The 17,843-nt window shown below is 37.1% G+C and overlaps 3 protein-coding genes across 4 annotated transcripts; 1 reads left to right on the forward strand and 2 right to left on the reverse strand.

The window, feature by feature from the left end:
• Positions 1-128: 128 nt before the first annotated feature.
• LOC139943881 (transmembrane protein 11, mitochondrial-like) lies at positions 129-17,489 on the reverse strand. The gene is made up of 2 exons (XM_071940757.1): positions 17,456-17,489; positions 129-3,896 (listed from the first exon to the last, which is right to left on the reverse strand). The coding sequence occupies exons 1-2, from the start codon at positions 17,470-17,472 to the stop codon at positions 3,383-3,385; spliced, it is 531 nt and encodes a 176-aa protein (XP_071796858.1). The 5' UTR covers positions 17,473-17,489; the 3' UTR covers positions 129-3,382.
• On the reverse strand, positions 7,092-11,409 carry LOC139944091 (uncharacterized). Its single transcript, XM_071941047.1, has 9 exons — positions 11,193-11,409; positions 10,801-10,971; positions 10,349-10,374; positions 10,150-10,254; positions 9,854-9,986; positions 9,350-9,417; positions 9,101-9,193; positions 8,532-8,736; positions 7,092-8,211 (listed from the first exon to the last, which is right to left on the reverse strand). The coding sequence occupies exons 1-9, from the start codon at positions 11,392-11,394 to the stop codon at positions 8,075-8,077; spliced, it is 1,140 nt and encodes a 379-aa protein (XP_071797148.1). The 5' UTR covers positions 11,395-11,409; the 3' UTR covers positions 7,092-8,074.
• Positions 11,899-16,341, forward strand: LOC139944241 (uncharacterized). 2 transcript variants are annotated; one of them, XM_071941215.1, is made up of 4 exons: positions 11,899-12,540; positions 13,156-13,260; positions 13,393-13,491; positions 13,881-16,341. In XM_071941215.1, exons 1-4 carry the CDS (start codon positions 12,208-12,210, stop codon positions 16,128-16,130), a joined length of 2,787 nt encoding a protein of 928 aa, XP_071797316.1. In that variant the 5' UTR covers positions 11,899-12,207; the 3' UTR covers positions 16,131-16,341. The 2 variants fall into 2 exon arrangements, with proteins under 2 accessions (XP_071797316.1, XP_071797317.1); XM_071941216.1 differs by having other exon boundaries at positions 13,886-14,059.
• Positions 17,490-17,843: the final 354 nt, after the last annotated feature.

Genomic DNA, 17,843 nt, shown 5'->3' on the forward strand with positions numbered 1-17,843 from the left:
ATTTTGTTCTATCCAACACACAATTTAAGTCAGTACAATTTTGTTTTTAAAAAAACAGTTACGATCAACCAGTGTTTTAACTGGGAAACTTCCAACAGGATTATTTTGTATTTACAAATCATCAACTTCTTTTCTAATATTAACTTTTTTTTGCATTAAATGCACACACGTTTTGGGGAAAACCTTTAAAGGAAAGTAAATCAAACCTAGTACATTCAATGGTTGGCAACACAAACCATTGCCTTCTTTGACTTGGGCCCAAACTTCATAAAACCCTATAAGCATGAAAGCTTGCTCAGCACCAGCCAAGCACCAGCCAAGCATCAGCCCTTTATGCTTTGTTTTTGAAAGGGCAAGGTCATCGAGACATTTTCCTCCTACGGAGGGCACCCTATCAGGAAATGGTAAAATTGTACTAAAGCATTTCAAGGGCACCAAGGCAATAACAAGGGGGCATGAAGGCAATCGCCTTCATTGCATCCGTGAAATATAAGGCAAGCACAGCTTTGCTAACCCTAGTCACAACTCCTTTTACAGAGTAAGCGCAAACTGTCTGTGGTAGCACAACGAAATGCTTACCATTTTTCTGCTAAGCAAAAGGAAGCATGTTCCCAGTCAACAGATTGTACATGTGGCATGCTATGTTGTGTGGTAATCTTAGGGTTAGGATAACTTTGTGTGTTAAAGACAGTGGACACTATTGGTAATTGTCAAAGACTAGCCTTCACAGTTGGTGTATCTCAACATATAAAATAACAAACCTGTGAAAATTTGAGCTCAATCGGTCATCGAACTTGCGAGATAATAATGAAAGAAAAAACACCCTTGTCACACGAAGTTGTGTGCGTTTACATGGTTGATTTCAAGACCTCAGGTTCTAAACCTGAGGTCTCGAATCAAACTCGTTGAAAATTACTTCATGCTCGAAAACTATGGCACTTCAGAGGGAGCCGTTTCTCACAATGATTTATACCATCAACCTCTCCCCATTACTCATCACCAAGAAAGGTTTTATGATAATAAATATTTTGAGGAATAACCAATAGTGTCCACTGCCTTTAAGCTGATTTTCGTGCCTAAGTAGCTCTATGAAGTTGGTCTCTGATCTGGAAATTAACCAATGTTAAAATCTTAATCAAATTACACATTTGATTGGTGCCATTGTATAAGTAATTTGTATCAAATAAAGTTGTGGCTCTCAAAAATGGGGCAGAGAATAAAAATGCCCGAATTACTGATGGTTTTTTGTATTAGAGACTATTTTGCATGGTGAAACAATTCAATGTGTTCTCTTTATTTAGGCCTACTCTATCGGTAATTAAAGCTTACTCAATTAATTAAATACTAGAGTTATTTAAAACAGCAGTCACTCTCATAATAAACCAATATCCTTCAGAATCTTTCGATAAGATTGTTAACTTTGGTTTTAACCTTATATGTGTACACTGATGTGTTAGCACTGTATTCAGTACTTTCGATAAGATTGTTAATTTTGGTTTTAACCATGTGTACACTGATGTGTTAGCACTGTATTCAGTACTTTTCTGAGTTCTGTGAAAACAAATCAAAGGAGTATTACTCGCTTAAATACCGAGTAAACAATGCTAACACACATCGGTGTATAAGGTTAAACAATGCTAACACACATCGGTGTACAAGGTTAAACAATGCTAACACACATCTGTGTATAAGGTTAAACCAAATTTAATGTTCTTAATCCCAGATGCAAATTTTACATCCATTATGTTGATCTGATGCATGAAACCATGTAGCCTATGCATGGCCATGTTATACATTGATTTTGGACAGAATCACAGTAAAGATTTTGGAGGATCTGTGAGTCAGTAGATTGCATTGCGTTGGTTAATGACAAGTGATAATGTAATTGAATAGAGGTAAAAGATTTGCCAAGCATTTCATCAGCACACGCAATCTAGGAATAGGAAAAAATTACAGTCACAGTATCATATCCAGTGTTGTAGCTTTGGTGGGCAGTGCTGTGCGGGCCTGCCCAGGACTCACACTTTTGCCCAGCACTCTGAGAAAACTACATTTTGCCACCCTGCACAGATTTCAAAATATTCTCCACTGTGAATTGATCTAAAACACAGTTTATGATAAGAAATATCAAATGTCACAGAGAAAGAACACAGTCAAACATGTCAAAAGGCCATTCAATGTTCAGCATGGCCACATAACATGAACAGTTTAGAAACTTGTCTTCACTTTAGCAATAATGGCCCAATTATTAAACATTTTTTTTTATTTATCCAAAGTCGCCTTTGGTGGACTAAAATTAGTCTACATGTAGCTACAACCCTGATCACTCACAGACACAGGGCTCAATTTTAACACTGGGCCGCAAACCTGTTTCTCAATTGAATAATAATTGACTACCTCATTGTGAAGAAATAGAGTCTGATAAATATCTTTTGATTCTGGCAGGTATGGAAGTACACAGTTCACACATACATTTGTAGGAAAAGTGAGATAGATCTTCTCTTAGTGCTTGTTCAACTCATTTTGGTTCTGTTTGTGTAAAATAATTTCTAGTTGGTCCAATAAAAATATTGAGCTACAATCAGCCTTGTAGATATTCCCCCAACTTTGTGCCCTGCAAAAAGCATGTGCCGGATTTTGTTTTTTGTAGATTGTTTTTTGTTTTTATCGTTTCCTGGTTATTTGTTCACATGGCTAATGGAACCTTATCCCTGGCTTTTAATTACTTTAAAGCCAGGCTCATACTTCATGTCAATGCAAACAATTTGGTGTCACAACCCTGTATCGGCAGTAAACATGGTAAAGGTATTGCAAGAGTTTTGCACATTTCAACTTAAACAAACTGTTTGTTGTGAACCACTGCTAGGGGAGAACTTTGCAAAATTCAAAACAAACAACATTTACACTGACACTAACAAATCATGTCACTTTCGAATCATTGAAGAACACAAATTTTTTTCAGTGATAAGCCTGGGCGACTAATGAAATTTACAACTCTACTAGTTGCGCTTCAAATAGTCCTGTTTTTGACACTACTTGTGACTTATGTTTAATTCCCAAAATGCACAGTCGCAACGTCGACACTTAGTCGCTAAAGCTTGTTAGTCAGTGAAACAAACAAGATTATAGTACAAACTTTTGTTGGAATTCCACCATGTCTGAAGAATTCTGCATTCACATCATTACTTCAAACTTTACATTCACTTTTTTAGTACAATTACATCTTTCAAAAACTCGTCAGTAGAATTTACAACACTTTCTGGCAAGTCTGAATGCCACAGGAAAAACACACAAGTTACATGTATTCATAAAGTTTTGAGGTTTGAACTTAGAGCACTCAATTCATAAAAATTTCCTATGGTTAAATTAAATTCTCAAGTCATCATTGGGCACACAAGTGATAGAATTTATAGGTGAGACATATAGCGGCTAGTCCAGCTATAACATTGTGCAGTGTTTTGCGGTATTTATCCTCCCTTCGAACCAAGACCACTGGTGTCGCTGTTGTTAGTGTGTGTAGTGGCAGCCGAGCTAGACTCCTAGTGTCGTATTCCACCTGGTACTTGCAGCACGGGTCAAACTGCCAGGAGATTCCGTACAAGGTAGCGCACGCCACGCTTACCGTTCCGAAGGGAATGCTTACAAAGTTTGTGACTTTACTCGGCAGCATCCAAGGGCTGACTAAGCACGCTACTCCAGCAAGGACGGCCGTCTTGTGGAGGCAGTTGCCCACCGTGATCCAGCGAGCTGTCTCATCACCAAGCCTGGAGGGTTCAATGATGATGATACTACGGCAAGACTCAAGAGCCTGCTCTAGTTCATATTCAAACTGTTCCTGGGCGTCTCCATTGTCGTATATCTCATGGATGATAGCGCAATCAGTTGGCAATGTTTCTCTGAATGAAAAAGGACATTGTAAATATGGTAAGCGCTGCATGACACAAAGACTAACGACAAAGCACAAGGCCAGGTCACACTCACAGGTGGTGGGTACCGCATCATACATGTACCAATACTTGTTCTCTTTTAATGCCAGGGCAAGATGCAAAATACATAGCAGCTTAAAAAAAAAGAATATTGAATGGGCTAGTCAGTAAAATTATGTGTTGTACTAATTCATAAGCCTACATTTTTAATATTTGTTTCCCTTGTCAATGACATATTCGTAAGTTTGATTTCCACCAATCATTGAATCAACAATAGTGCCAATGCAATGGCAATTAATCTTTCCAACTTCTGAAGTCTACTTAGAACTTGCTGATGTTTAGAGGGCCTTACTTTACAATAGTGTCATTCCGTGTCAAATCACCCAATGGGTTAAACCCTACCCTCTTCAAATTTGCTCAAATTTGGTTTATGGGGTAATCGTGGCTCAACAAGCTCAAATTTCAAATTTCAGCTCCATCCGATAAACGGTTTTCGCGCTACGGCATGCTCTTTCTTGTTGATTTCGTCAAAATGCGCCTGACCTCTGACATTCAAACGACGATGAATCGGTAACCTTAGGGTCAAATTGGTTGAAATTGGTGTCTTTGGAAAGAAAATTGTGTAAGCTTTCCAAATATGTCTTCTTCTTTTTTGTAGGAACATGTTTAGGTATGATAACCTTTTGACCTCTACTTTGACCTTGAATTTGACCTTGTGGATCACGTGACCCGGCGATGAACTTCGGTGAAAATTTACCCCTATACGTTTTATAGAAAAATTAGAAATACAATAGTTTTGACTTGCCTTCAGGCTCCACTCAAAGTTGCCCTACTTGCCTATTTCTATGCAAAGTAATGTACATGTACATATACATACCTGTTCATACGCATGTATATCAAGCAAGGCTATTTTTATGGTCCCCAAGCAAAATCATGACATACATACGTATGGCCATGTATCAAATGTACATGTACTTTGCACAGGAAAAGTGAAGTAGGACAACTTTGAGTGGAGCTTGAAAGCAAGCCAAAAATATTGTATCTCTAAATTTTTGATATTGTGGAGAAAACATGTATATATAAGGGTACATTTTCACCGAAGTTCGGGTCAAATTCAAGGTCAAATTCAAGGTCAAAGTAGAGGTCAAAAGGTTATCATACCTAAACATGTTCCTAAAAAAGAAATAAAGACATATTTGGACAGCTTACACAATTTCCTTTCCAAAGACACCAATTTCAACCAATTTGACCCAAAGGTTACCGATTTATGGTCAGTTGAATGTCAGAGGTCAGGCGCATTTTGACCGAAATCAACAAGAAAGAGCATGCCGTAGCGCGAAAACCGTTTATCGGATGGAGCTGACATTTAAAATTTGAGCTTGTTGAGCCACGATTACCACATAATTTTATAAACCAAATATGAGCAAATTTGAAGAGGGTAGGGTTTAAAATTGCCTTTTTTTTTGGGGGGGGGGGGGGGGGTAATTTGACACGGAATGACCCAATACTTGTGCTTAATATAATCTCTATGATTGATGACAATTATATCGTAGGAGGTCCTGTTTTTGAGGTGTCCCTAAAATCATGGCAAATCATTTACCTCTCTGTGCGCGATGTAAACAGTCCCTAGATAAAAATTGTGTGGTTTTATTTGCCAAGCAAAGAGTCTCCTCTCCCTTGACCAAAACTTAGAAACACGTAAGGCTCCACTGGATATTTGCACTTGTAAATGCAAAAAGTTTGGTATTTTAGGCATTTCTACAAGGTACAAAAATATGTCATAATGTTGAGGCCTTATAAGAATATTTGCCCACCGAAAAAGTTTCATCAAACACTATTTTAATTCACAATTCATGATGATCAAATCATGTGACTGAATATTTTGCTGAGCATTCTGGAAAAAAATACAGAGGCTTAAAGAAGCCATGTGCCTTATATTATATCATTTTTCTAATATTTTTTGGAGATTTTATTTTTCACCCTCCGATCAATATTATTATTAATATTAAAATTTAAACGATCAGCTTGTTGATTCAATTATCACTGTTTATTTATACGCTTTATTATAAATTTTAAGAGAAAAAAAAGGGGAAAAAAATAAATAAAAATCAGATTTGAAAGGCAATGATTATTCACACTTTTTATTAAATTATTTATTTTTGTTATTTTTTTCAAATTACCATGGTAATTTTAAATATTCAGTTAAAAATATTTTGAATAAAACGAAGACAACAGAGACAACACAGAGTCTCAAAGAACACTTGTAGTCACTGTAGACGTTTCTTCCATGTATGGCTTCACCGGGAAACCATGCTTTCGTGTTTGCCGTGAAAACAGGAAAAACTCAAAACAAATGGGGCCAGTTGAAGTCATCGAAGATCGGTGTGTAGTGTGAACATTTCAATGTCCATCAAGTTTTAATATTATATGTTTGCATACTTCATAATTAACAAAAGAAGGTACCCTTACAAAAAAGTACCATGGTAAAACCATGGTAAATTTTACCATGGTAATACCATGGTACAAATCGATGGTAATTTGGACACAACCATGGTAGTACCATGGTAGTACCATGGTACTGTACCATAGTTATATCATGGTTTTACCATGATACGGTTTAACATGGTTTTACCATGGTAAACTGTACCATGGTAAAACCATGGTACAATTTACCATGGTATAACCATGGTATATTGTACCATGGTTCTACCATGGTACAGTTTACCATGGTAAAACCATGGTTGTACCATGGTACATTGTGCCATGGTTATACCATGGTAGCTGTACCTTGTACCATGGTTTTACCATGGTACCTTGTTCCATGGTTTTACCATGGTACCTTGAACCATGGTGATACCATGGTACCTTGTACCATGGTTGTACCATGGTACATCTTACCATGGTTATACCATGGTACTTTGTATCATGGTTGTACCATGGTACAAGATACCATGGTACAAGAATGGTACGAGATACCATGATAAAACCATGGTAAGATGTACCATGGTACAACCATGACACAACCATGGTACAAGATACCTGTGATAAAATGGGTACATTAAACCATGGTAGAACTGTATTTACATCTGTCCGCATGCAACTTCCTATAGCCACACACTGAAAATAAATGGAACGTTAAAACTTGTTAAGATTATAGTCAAACATTTATTTAGTACATCAAGTTACTTCATTTAATTTTGTACATGTTACTTCATTGTAATGACTTACTGACAACACGGTTTGATAACTGATATAGATTGTAAGTGTCAATGAATTCCATAGTTGATTTGGCAAGCAAACACAAGTCTTTTTAAAAGACACAAACTATCCTATTAGTAAAGCTCTCTTTTAAACATGGTTATTAGTTGCAGTTCCCAAGTTAAGTAAACAATGTATTCCGTTTTCGTTCTTAAAATGTTTGAGCCAGCATCGGCGAAACATGGAATTTCATCTCACTTTCCAATGGGATAAAGTCAAGTGTATGAAAATGACAAATAATGGTAAAACCAATCGATCGGGCTATCTCCAGTAGTCGAAAAGTGCAACAATTAAATCAACTGAAAATATGATACTAAAACAATGTTAGACAAAAAGATTATCAACAATTTAAAAAAAACTCTCATTTTGGCACAGAATTCTGAAGGTTACAAATTGCTTACAAATAGTTTTGTTACAAAGTATCGTCGTGAAAATAATAATAATAAAAGACCTTACTTTCTTAATTGCCGTGACACAAATATTAGATAAAAAGGTATTTTTTGTTCATGTTGAATACAACACAACAGGTTTTGCATAGTTTCATAATGGGAACACTTTACTTTAGCATAAAGCCATACAGAAGAATGCTGTGTATGTTCCAAAGAACTTTCCCTTTTACTGATACGGCAATCATAGGTTAGTGAAAATTTGATTAACTCGATTACTAATATTTTTTGATATATATTAAAGGCACTGGACATTTTTGGTAATCAGTAGTAGTAGTTTTTGAGAAGGCGGTAATTTCTCACTAAAAAAAATAAATCTGAAAAAGACGTAAGGCCTGAAGCCCTTTATTCAGGCATCTGAAAGCACACACAATTTTACCGAATGTTATCGGTGCAAAGTTTCAAATCCTACTTAAGAGATGCCTCTGATCTACTGGTGAGGTGTTACTGATCTGGATCTGGCTGCTCAGGTGCAGTGGCAAGTTTCTTCTTTTGTAGCTTCCCCTCATTGCTCAGTTTATTGGTCATCACTAACCTTATTGACTCCGCACTTGCATCCTTGAACTTGTTCGTGACATATGCTGTGAAAAAATAATAAAGTAATTTTGCTGTAAACTGACATTCTTTTGCAGTAACTTAATCAGGAAATCAATGAATCAAAACCATCTGCTTGTTTTTGAGAAGCATTCCTTCCATTAAGTGAATTAAATGCAAACGCGCCACTTTTGTATTTACAGTAAATTCTGCAGCTAAACTCTTTGCGCAAAGATTAACAAGCGCAATACGCATGAGAAAAACACATTTTGCACCATGCAATATAGGAAATATATCAGAGTTGTTGCCAAGGATCATCAAATCGGAAATTGGGATTCAAGAAGATAATGAGTTAGTAGTTGCGTACCTAATATTGCATCAACCTTGTTTGTGTTCAAGGCCGGCTTTGAAACGCCCCTTGTATTCTTGCTGCCCGTCAGGGAGTGGGAGGCAAGCATCTCTCGGCCGAACAAAAGCACCATCAAGTCAGATGTCAACTTGCGGGGATCAGATGAGTTGCATCTTGCTAGCAGCTTTCTCTTTACTCTCACATTGGAGCTCAAGTTAACCTGCTGAATTAAGATATTTAAAACACTTCTGTAATACTTATGACCTTGTAACAACTTGTAGGTAAAATAACCTTCAAAGAACATCTGGTTTTAATACCAGCTAACGTTTCAATCAGTATGCTCTGATCATATATTTAGAAAAATGCTTGACTCTGATGATGAACACTGCTTAATTATTGTGGGTGATGATCATCTTAAACAATTCCAATCCAGCTGAAGGCCTCAAATAACATTATTCAAAGATGAGAACCAACTCTATTTAAAAGAAAAATCTTACTTGAAAAGACCAAACCAAGGATGTAAAAGAAAAATCTTTGCAGTGTAGCACTTTATGAATTGAAACAAATAATAGTATAATAATGCTTACTTCATCTTCATCCTCAAGATCCATCAGTGAAGGAGCTTCATGTATCACAACTCTTTCCGGTCCAACCGCTGCTGCAGGAAGGTTGAGATTGTTCTGTGCAAAAATAATTTGTATAGGAAGGATATAAAAGAGTTCAATGTCCAGGTAGAAAACGAAATTTCTGGGGGGGGGGGGGGGGGGGCTACAAACAAGTTTATAAACATAAGTATTTTGTCTAACTTGTTGTAAATTTCAAGAAAATGTTTTTACCTTAGGTGCCCTCTTTCTTTGCATTTCTGCCATGAACGTCTTGAATGTCTGTATAAAGTCAGGAATACCTGTAAAATTGATAAATATTATACAAAAATTCATGAATTTTGAAACTATATAGATAAACATGTAAGACCGCAATCCCACAAGATCCATAATTAAGAGATCTGACCACAGAAATGGATTAATCGCAGACAGGAACTGCGGTCGTTTCCACTCAGGTACATGAATGATTGCGTATTGATGCACCTTTTGTGAACAAAAGTAAATCAAAAATTCACTAATGAAAGGTCACTCAAGTGTGCAGTCCCTTTCTGGCATAGACGGGATGCACGACCTCAATTTGCGGGGTCCGATCTCGCTTTGTTTTCATTTCCCACATGACGTTGATCATCTATTAATTATTGCAATCTGCAATCCACACTGACACCAACTTTTGCTATCCCTATAAAAATAAAGGATAACTATGGGTCCTACAAAAACACAAAGAAATGGTAGGCAAACCTTTAAAAAACATTAACTGGTTCTGGAGTCTCTCTTTTTCGCTACGCTCCTTCTTCAACTCTCGTTGAAGTCCCGCAATGATGCTTTTGTAATCTTTCTCATCATCGGGAGATATCTCGGCAGCTTCCTGATCCTGCAGCCATGAAAATAATACCATTCATGATGTAAGTCTTGGTTTTTACACTACAGGAGTTCACTATGCTGTACACACCCCATTTTATCCTCAAGCAAAAAGGTTCACACAAAATAGAACAAATATTCTGACAAAAAATAAAGCAAACATGCCTGTAACATACCTCAATATTGTAAGAAGTTGACTGCATCTGTTGTCGCAGTTCCCGTGCAAGCATTGTGCCTTGCTGCACTGTGCCGCTGTCATTTGAGGACCTTTTTTTCTTGGCCTAAAGAAGAAAACAATTATATAATTTACATACATTTACTTGAAGTTTGTTTTGAGAGACCACCCTACCATTCAATTCATAGAGTAACACACACCGAGAAAAGCCATGGCCAGGATGGCCCTTATAATATGAATAAACAATTTTTCATCATTGTATTACATTTGTATATTTTCAAGAAAAAAACAACTCGCAACCTTAGTCCTTACACTACCGCTACACAGTCCTTAGTTTGCAAATGTTGCTAATTTGTTGCAACTATATAGTACTTAAACTTGCAGTGCAGACATCAACAACATTTTTTTATGTGCATTTTTTTTAACTCGCCTAATTCTGCAGATTGTGCGGTTGGTGGTGCTGCAAATTGAGGATTTGGGGTTTTGTTTAAATTTTTGTAATATGGAAATAAAATCATATTAAAATGTACAAGTGTTTCGCTCATGGTCATGGAGTCATGCAAAATAACCTTACTATAATACTACTGGATTTGTTGTTAGTAGAGCACAAACATTTATGAGCATATAGCCTATGTTTTATTTTTTAACAAACCTTCTGTTTCTTCTTCTTCTTCCGAATCGGACTCGGAACTGCTTGATGATGGCACCCTTGTCCTAGTTGAGGGGTACTTCCTTCGCTTTCCCCTACCCCTTTCAAAATCGGTTTCTATGGATTCCCCCTTGACCAGCTTGTTCCTCTTCTCAATCAACTTGAGTTTGGAATCTGAAATTAGAATTGGAGGAAAAAAACAACCGTTCAAAATCAAACAATATCAAGTGAGGATTTTAAAATTAAAGTTGACATTTATAAAATATAGATCACTATTTTCAATAACCAATTGACAGCAAACTGGCACCATCCGGCATGATTTTTTTTTTTTTTTTAACAAAATATTCTAGGCCGAGGTCTAAACTATGTTTTTTTTAAACTAATATTTTACTCACCATTTATAGCAAGAACAATTGCCTTGTAGGAATCGTGCTTCGCCGTTCCGCCGTGGCCCGAGATCGGCCACAAAACCGTCACCATTTCCTTTTCAGTTATCACACAAGGAAGATCTTTTTGCTCAACATTTGTTATCCAGCTGACTTCACCCACCTCAACACTGGCGTCGTCCGTAAACTCAAAAAGTGCATACTTCTTCATTATAATATTGAATACCAGATAAAAAAGGATCAAAGTTCAATTTATTTGAATGACAATAAAAACTCCGGTCGCGAGCTATAGAGTGTAGAGGTCGTCTCCTGCTGCTCTGCTGCTGACGTCGACGTTCATTCAAACTGCCGATGACGTGGCAAAAAACGGATAGATGTGCGCATGATCGTGCAACGTCATCATACCCCGACTCTTATTGGATAAAAACGTATCACGTGATCGTGCCAAAAACTACACTTTTTTGCCTAAAATTATCGAATGTTCTCTAAAAAATGTATATGTAGATGACTGAATACGTTACAATCATTGCTGATGTTGTTTACGGTATTTTGTAATATTCTACAAACAAATAAATAATAGCTGGCGTGCATCACTCCTTGCATGCGTGTTGTACATGTATGTACAACCTTGTTTCCATGACTTACCAAGCCCTAGGTGTGCAAACACAAGAGGGGTCGATCGGTAGAATGTCAGACAACTCGTCCGTCGCACAACTCGACCGTTCGGTCAACTGGAAGTCTTAGATGGTTTGAGACAGCTCGACCGTGCGGAAAACTGGGGAGTTCAGAAAACTCGACTTTGGGACAGCTCGACGGATAGCCAAGACAAATCGACGGCCGGTTGAATGGTCGACCTCTGTTTACTTACAATACACGTATTTCCGCCGAGTTGTCCGAATGGTAGAATCGTAGGAACGGTCGAGTTGTCTGACGGACGTGTTGTCTGAACGAATCAGACCCAAACGGATACCCGCCGTCTGAACACCGATCAGGTAAGCAACCCGGATCGCATACCGAAACGAAGATGGATGGTGACGGACAACGCCGCCGTCTTCCGTATAAACGATTTTTGGAAGAAGAAGATCTAACAATTCCTCGAGCAACTATTATTAGGAGACAGTTAGATCAATCTCAAGACGAATATGAAACATCTTCTGACGAAAATTTGGATCATCGTGACGGGGAAATTGATGTGCTGGACCAACCACCAGCACCAGCAATGCCATTGCCAGAGCGCGAGCTGAATCAGCAGAAGAGCTCTTCAGACCACCATTCCATTGACGAAGGCGAAGCACATGATCATGGCCTTGCTATCATCATGCTCAACAATAACGAAGTCCACCAAAATTTGGATGAGGTTAGTATTTATAAATTATGTTTTTTTGTTGCAAACATTCGAACTCGAAGCTTGTAAAATTTAAATGGGGCATTTTTTATTAAATTATTTTATTTCAATTCGATTTTCATTGTTTTTTTTTTGTTTTTTTTTTGTTTTTTGGTTTTTTTTTTGGGGGGGACCCCAAAAACAAATAGGCCTATTCACACTCACAGCAGTACTTCTAGAAACTATAACTATAAGGCTTATAGTTTCTAGAAGTATATCCATAGAATAGATGACATTTCTAAAAAAAATCGTACACACTACAACCACGCATCCGTTCGAAACTCTGCATCCGCCATTCTAAAGAGTTCCTAGCTAGACACACAATGAATAAAGTGAACAAAGTTTCATGAAGTAAAAATATTCCATGAAGTAAAAATATTTTAAGAAATTGTAGTTTTTTCCGCAGGGTATGGGACCTTTACCCTGGACCCGGTCAGGTTGAATGCAATGGAGGAGTCCAACCTGGGCTAGTGTAAGAACCAGACTAAGATTTGTAAAGTTTAGAGTTTAGGAGTAAAATTTCGAAATCAGAAAAACTAGTTGAGGGATTTTATTAACCATTAAATTTTTTTTTTTATAAATTTGTAGGATGAATACTTCCCACTGTCTGATTCTGAAGATCTCAACTTTGGTAATGATGGCAACATTGGCACTGCAGAAGCAAGGGAACAAGACATGGAAGGCAGTGATCAGGTAAATATTTTCTTATCAATAATGCCCCAATTTATAATAAATACACCATTCTAAGTTGGTCATATACTTTTAATATTATTGCATGGAGTAGTTTGTGATTGATGACAGCCATGTCACTTTATTGTTCAATAGGAGGAAGAACCTTTTCCAGTGTCTGATTCTGATAGCGATAACGATATATATGCTGACCCTGCTGTACACGAAGAACACGTGGATGGTGGTCATGAGCAGGTAAGGGAACATTTACAGGTGAATTTCTAATATTAATAAAAATTTATGATGTTTGAAATGGGCTTCAACTTTTGTTATTTATACTAATTATAGGTTGGAAACTAATCTCATTATTAGTTGTAATGGTTTGGGAAATCATTGTGGGCATAAAACCAAGGCATGTGCCATTAAGTCTGGTCTCTGTGCACCGGAATTATGTAATGCGCAACATTACAGAATATTAATGTTCTTCCTCCACTTCCGGGTAGCGCATGCCCCCACACTAGTGAAACGTGAACATCAACTCTGTTGTTCATGTTGGGACCATGTATATACATATATGTGTACTGCTGTTTAATACTAGGTTAGTAAATCTTAAATAACAATAATAATTTTTTATTATGTTGCAGAATAGACGCACACTGCATGTGGAAAATGGTGATCAGCCTATATCCTCTGAAGGGACTGACTTGAACAGGATGGATAGTCTTCTGGCTGTACTGACCTATGCTGTGAAACACCATATTTCAGGGGTTGCGCTACAAGACCTTATAGATTTAATTAATATGCACTGTCCAAACAGCTTGCCAACCTCCAAGTATCTTTTCGGTAATAGCTTCACAGGATATAAAGGTGTTACAGAATTTCATTTTTACTGTTCTTGTCAGGTATATTTAGGTTCAGATGATAGTTGTCCAGATCATTGTCAGCACTGTAACAAAGCTTTTGATAAAGATACAAGTTTGAAGAATGGAAATTTTTTCATGGTTATGCCTCTTTTTTCCCAACTAAAGCATGTTATGGAAACAGATGGGCTTGGTTCATTGTTAATGAATCGAGTCCACACTACAGACGGAAATAATATATGTGATATCCAAGATGGTGCAATGTATCGGAAGCTTGTTGATGATGGTCTCTTATCTGACAACAAAAATATTTCTTTGTTGTGGAACACTGATGGTGTGCCTATTTTTAAGTCATCTAAGTTTAGCATTTGGCCAGTTCTGTGTTCAATTAATGAACTGCCAATGAAACTGCGCAGAGAGAATGTTCTACTGACGGCTCTTTGGTTTGGAGATAAAAAGCCTGATATGAACATATTCTTAAAACCATTCATTGATGAGTGCAACAGCTTATCATCTACAGGATTTGTGTGGAAATTGAATAACAATGTGGTAGTTTCCCGAGTATTTTGTCTTGTTTGCACTGTAGATACAGTTGCAAGACCGATGTTGCAGAAATTCATTCAGTTTAATGGATTTTACGGCTGTGGTTTTTGTAAACATAAAGGTGATTATGTAACAAACAGTATGAAATATCTTTATAAGCACCCTCAACCTCCACTGCGTGAAGAAAAAGAGACAAAGCGTGCTAGTATACTTGCTGATGAATCTCGAAGAAGTATTGATGGAGTGAAAGGAGTCAGCATTCTGTCATTTCTGACTTACTTTAACATAATCTCCAGTTTTATTCCAGATTATATGCATGCAGTTTGTTTGGGAACAGTGAGAAGGATTGTTGCCATGTGGCTTAATCCATCAAATAGTTCAAACGAGTGGTATCTGGGTAGACGCAGCGCAGATATATGCGCAAGGCTAAAGTTTATACAAGCTACCAAAGAAATAACAAGATTGCCAAGATCCCTGTCTGAATTGAAATTTTGGAAGGCCAATGAATGGCGGTCATTTTTGTTGTATTCTCCATTGATACTTAAGGATATTTTACCTGCTAAATATTTGGCACATTGGTCGATGCTTGCATGTGCAATTTTTCATTTAAACACATGCAAAATATCAAAACAAACTCTGCAATGGTGTGATTTTCTTCTCCACAAATTTGTTCTTTATATGGAACCATTGTATGGCGCAACACAAGCAACATTTAATGTTCACTTATTGCTGCACATGTCCGACAGTGTCAATAACTGGGGACCATTGTGGGGTACATCTGCTTTTATGTTTGAAGATTTTAACGGTTGCTTGAAAACGATGTTTTCAGGAACAAGATACGTGCCTCAACAAATTTTTCAATCCATTTGTAGGTTTCAAGATATAAAAAGAAATGCGCCACTAATTTCATCTGAACGAACTGCATGTTATGTTTCAAGGCTTCTGGGTGGTCCACGTTTCATAAAAAATGTTCTAAAAATTGTGAGGGGTGATACAACCTTGGTATGCCTTGGACTGCCTAAAACTTTGTACGTGACCCAGTCTTTTAGATATGCTATTGAAACTTTGCTGGGGCAGCATTTAATTACTGCTAATGTGAATTGCTATGATAGATTCATATTGCAAAATGCACTGCTTACATCAAGAAGTTACTCAAGTAAATTCAGGCGTAACAATTCTATTATAGATGTCAGAGGGATGTTAGCCGAGATTGTGGGTCTTATTTCATTTAAGAACCATGTATGTGGAGCTGGTATTGACTGTGATTGTCTACAACATGTTATGTTGTTAGTTCAAGAGTTGGAAATTGAACAAACCTTAAGAAATGAGTTTGATGATGAGCTTGGATGCCAGGTTGGTTTTATTCATGCTATTTCTAGAGGTGCCTATGTTGCACTGCATAGCGATGTGCAAATTAGGAAGGCGATGCTGGTAAAAGTGGAAAACACTGATTATGTTATTAAGCTCCCGAATACATGTGAAGGTGACTAAATTCAACTATCAACTTGTTTATAAATTAAATGCTTTATATGATTAATCTGTCCACACTCGACTGTATGGTCATTCTGTACATGTACTTTAAAAGTTACATTTCTATGAACTGAATGTATTTGATTAAATAGATGTAATTAATTTTGTAACTCCCTCAGGAATGCTTATTTTTGGGAAAATCAATGGTTGTGAGTTTAAGGAGTAATAAATGATGAAACAATGTAATTTGACTTTCGCTGTGTGCTGCTTTTTATTGATTGTACTTGTAAAAATAATATGGAGTTTTATTTTGGGTACACTGTCTAAACACTAACTTTAGGCCAGTTAATTTAACATTATTCCTCGTTTACGTTTTATCACATAGTTATACATGGCATTACCATGATGAAAACATTTTATTGCCATAGATGTACCATAGATACCATCGATTTGCCATAACAACCATGATAAAACCATGGTACAACCATGGTATAACCATAGGAGTACCACCTATGAGAACACCACCATGGTTTTACCATGGATTAACCATGGTAACCATCATTAAACCATAGGTGTACCATAGATACCATCGATTTACCATGACAACCACGATAAAACCATGGTAAAACCATGGTATAACCATTGGAGTACCACCTATGAGAACACTACCATGGTTTTACCATGGATTAACCATGGTAACCATCATAAAACCATGGTTACCATGGTAAAACCATGGTACTTTTTTACAAGGGTAATTAGGGCATCGGTTGATATAAGGCATCATTATTTTTTTCCCAATTCTAAGAAAAAGGCATAATAGCGTGAAAACTGGTAAGGGGAGGATACTGAAATTTAGTTAGTGTTCTAATAAATTAAAATGGTTCAACTTCAAAAAGGTAATGTTGTACATGTATTGTGTGGCCAGTGCAGTAGCACTAGCAGTGGTGCAACTTCTAGTTCTACCACTAAAAAGAAGTAATTATGAAGGCACCTGACGACCCTAAATATTGTACATGAGAAACCTGGTCGGTTTAACAGAAGGAGCAGGTTTTGTTCAGGGATACGTAGGCCTAATATTATAATGAATGTCTAATTTATATTCTGTCTGGACTAACTCAGCCAGTTTCCAAATCAGCTGTCCATGGACCGAGCAAGCCGGTTGTGCAACAAAACAAGTTAACAACCTGCCTTTATTTTAATTACTTTCACGAACTACTCCGCACATTAAAAAATGAAGTAAAAACTGTTACATGCTGCACCAACTTTCAAGTTACAAATAAACTAAGTTATTTGATGACTTATCTATAAAAAATTACGTAAAAGCATCAGATTTTGTATCGACTTACCTTTCAGATTCGGCCATCTTGCCGTGATCGAATATGCTTAACTCACACCGAGTCAATAGAGGGCGCTCGACCACGAGCTCCTTTTTTTAACCTGACGCTCCTCCTCTCTAGCTGCATGCCCCCCCCCCATAAAAAAGAAGGGTGGGCGGAGTTTAGCAAAAGAAAGGGCCAATTAAGTTTTTGTTTTAAAATGATGGTAGCCAAAAGTTTGTTTAGGTTGCGAAATCACTTAGGAGCCTTCAAACAAAAGAGAAATAAACCTGTAGGTCCTTTCTCCCCTGGTCTACTACACGGCTGCACGGGTGGCGGGTGTCCCTCCAATCTCCAATTTATGAGATATATAAATTGTACAAAATGTAATCAGACTGTAACACGACAAAAAGTAATA

The sequence above is a fragment of the Asterias amurensis genome, chromosome 11 (genome assembly GCF_032118995.1).
Source record: "Asterias amurensis chromosome 11, ASM3211899v1".
Lineage (NCBI taxonomy): Eukaryota > Metazoa > Echinodermata > Asteroidea > Forcipulatida > Asteriidae > Asterias > Asterias amurensis.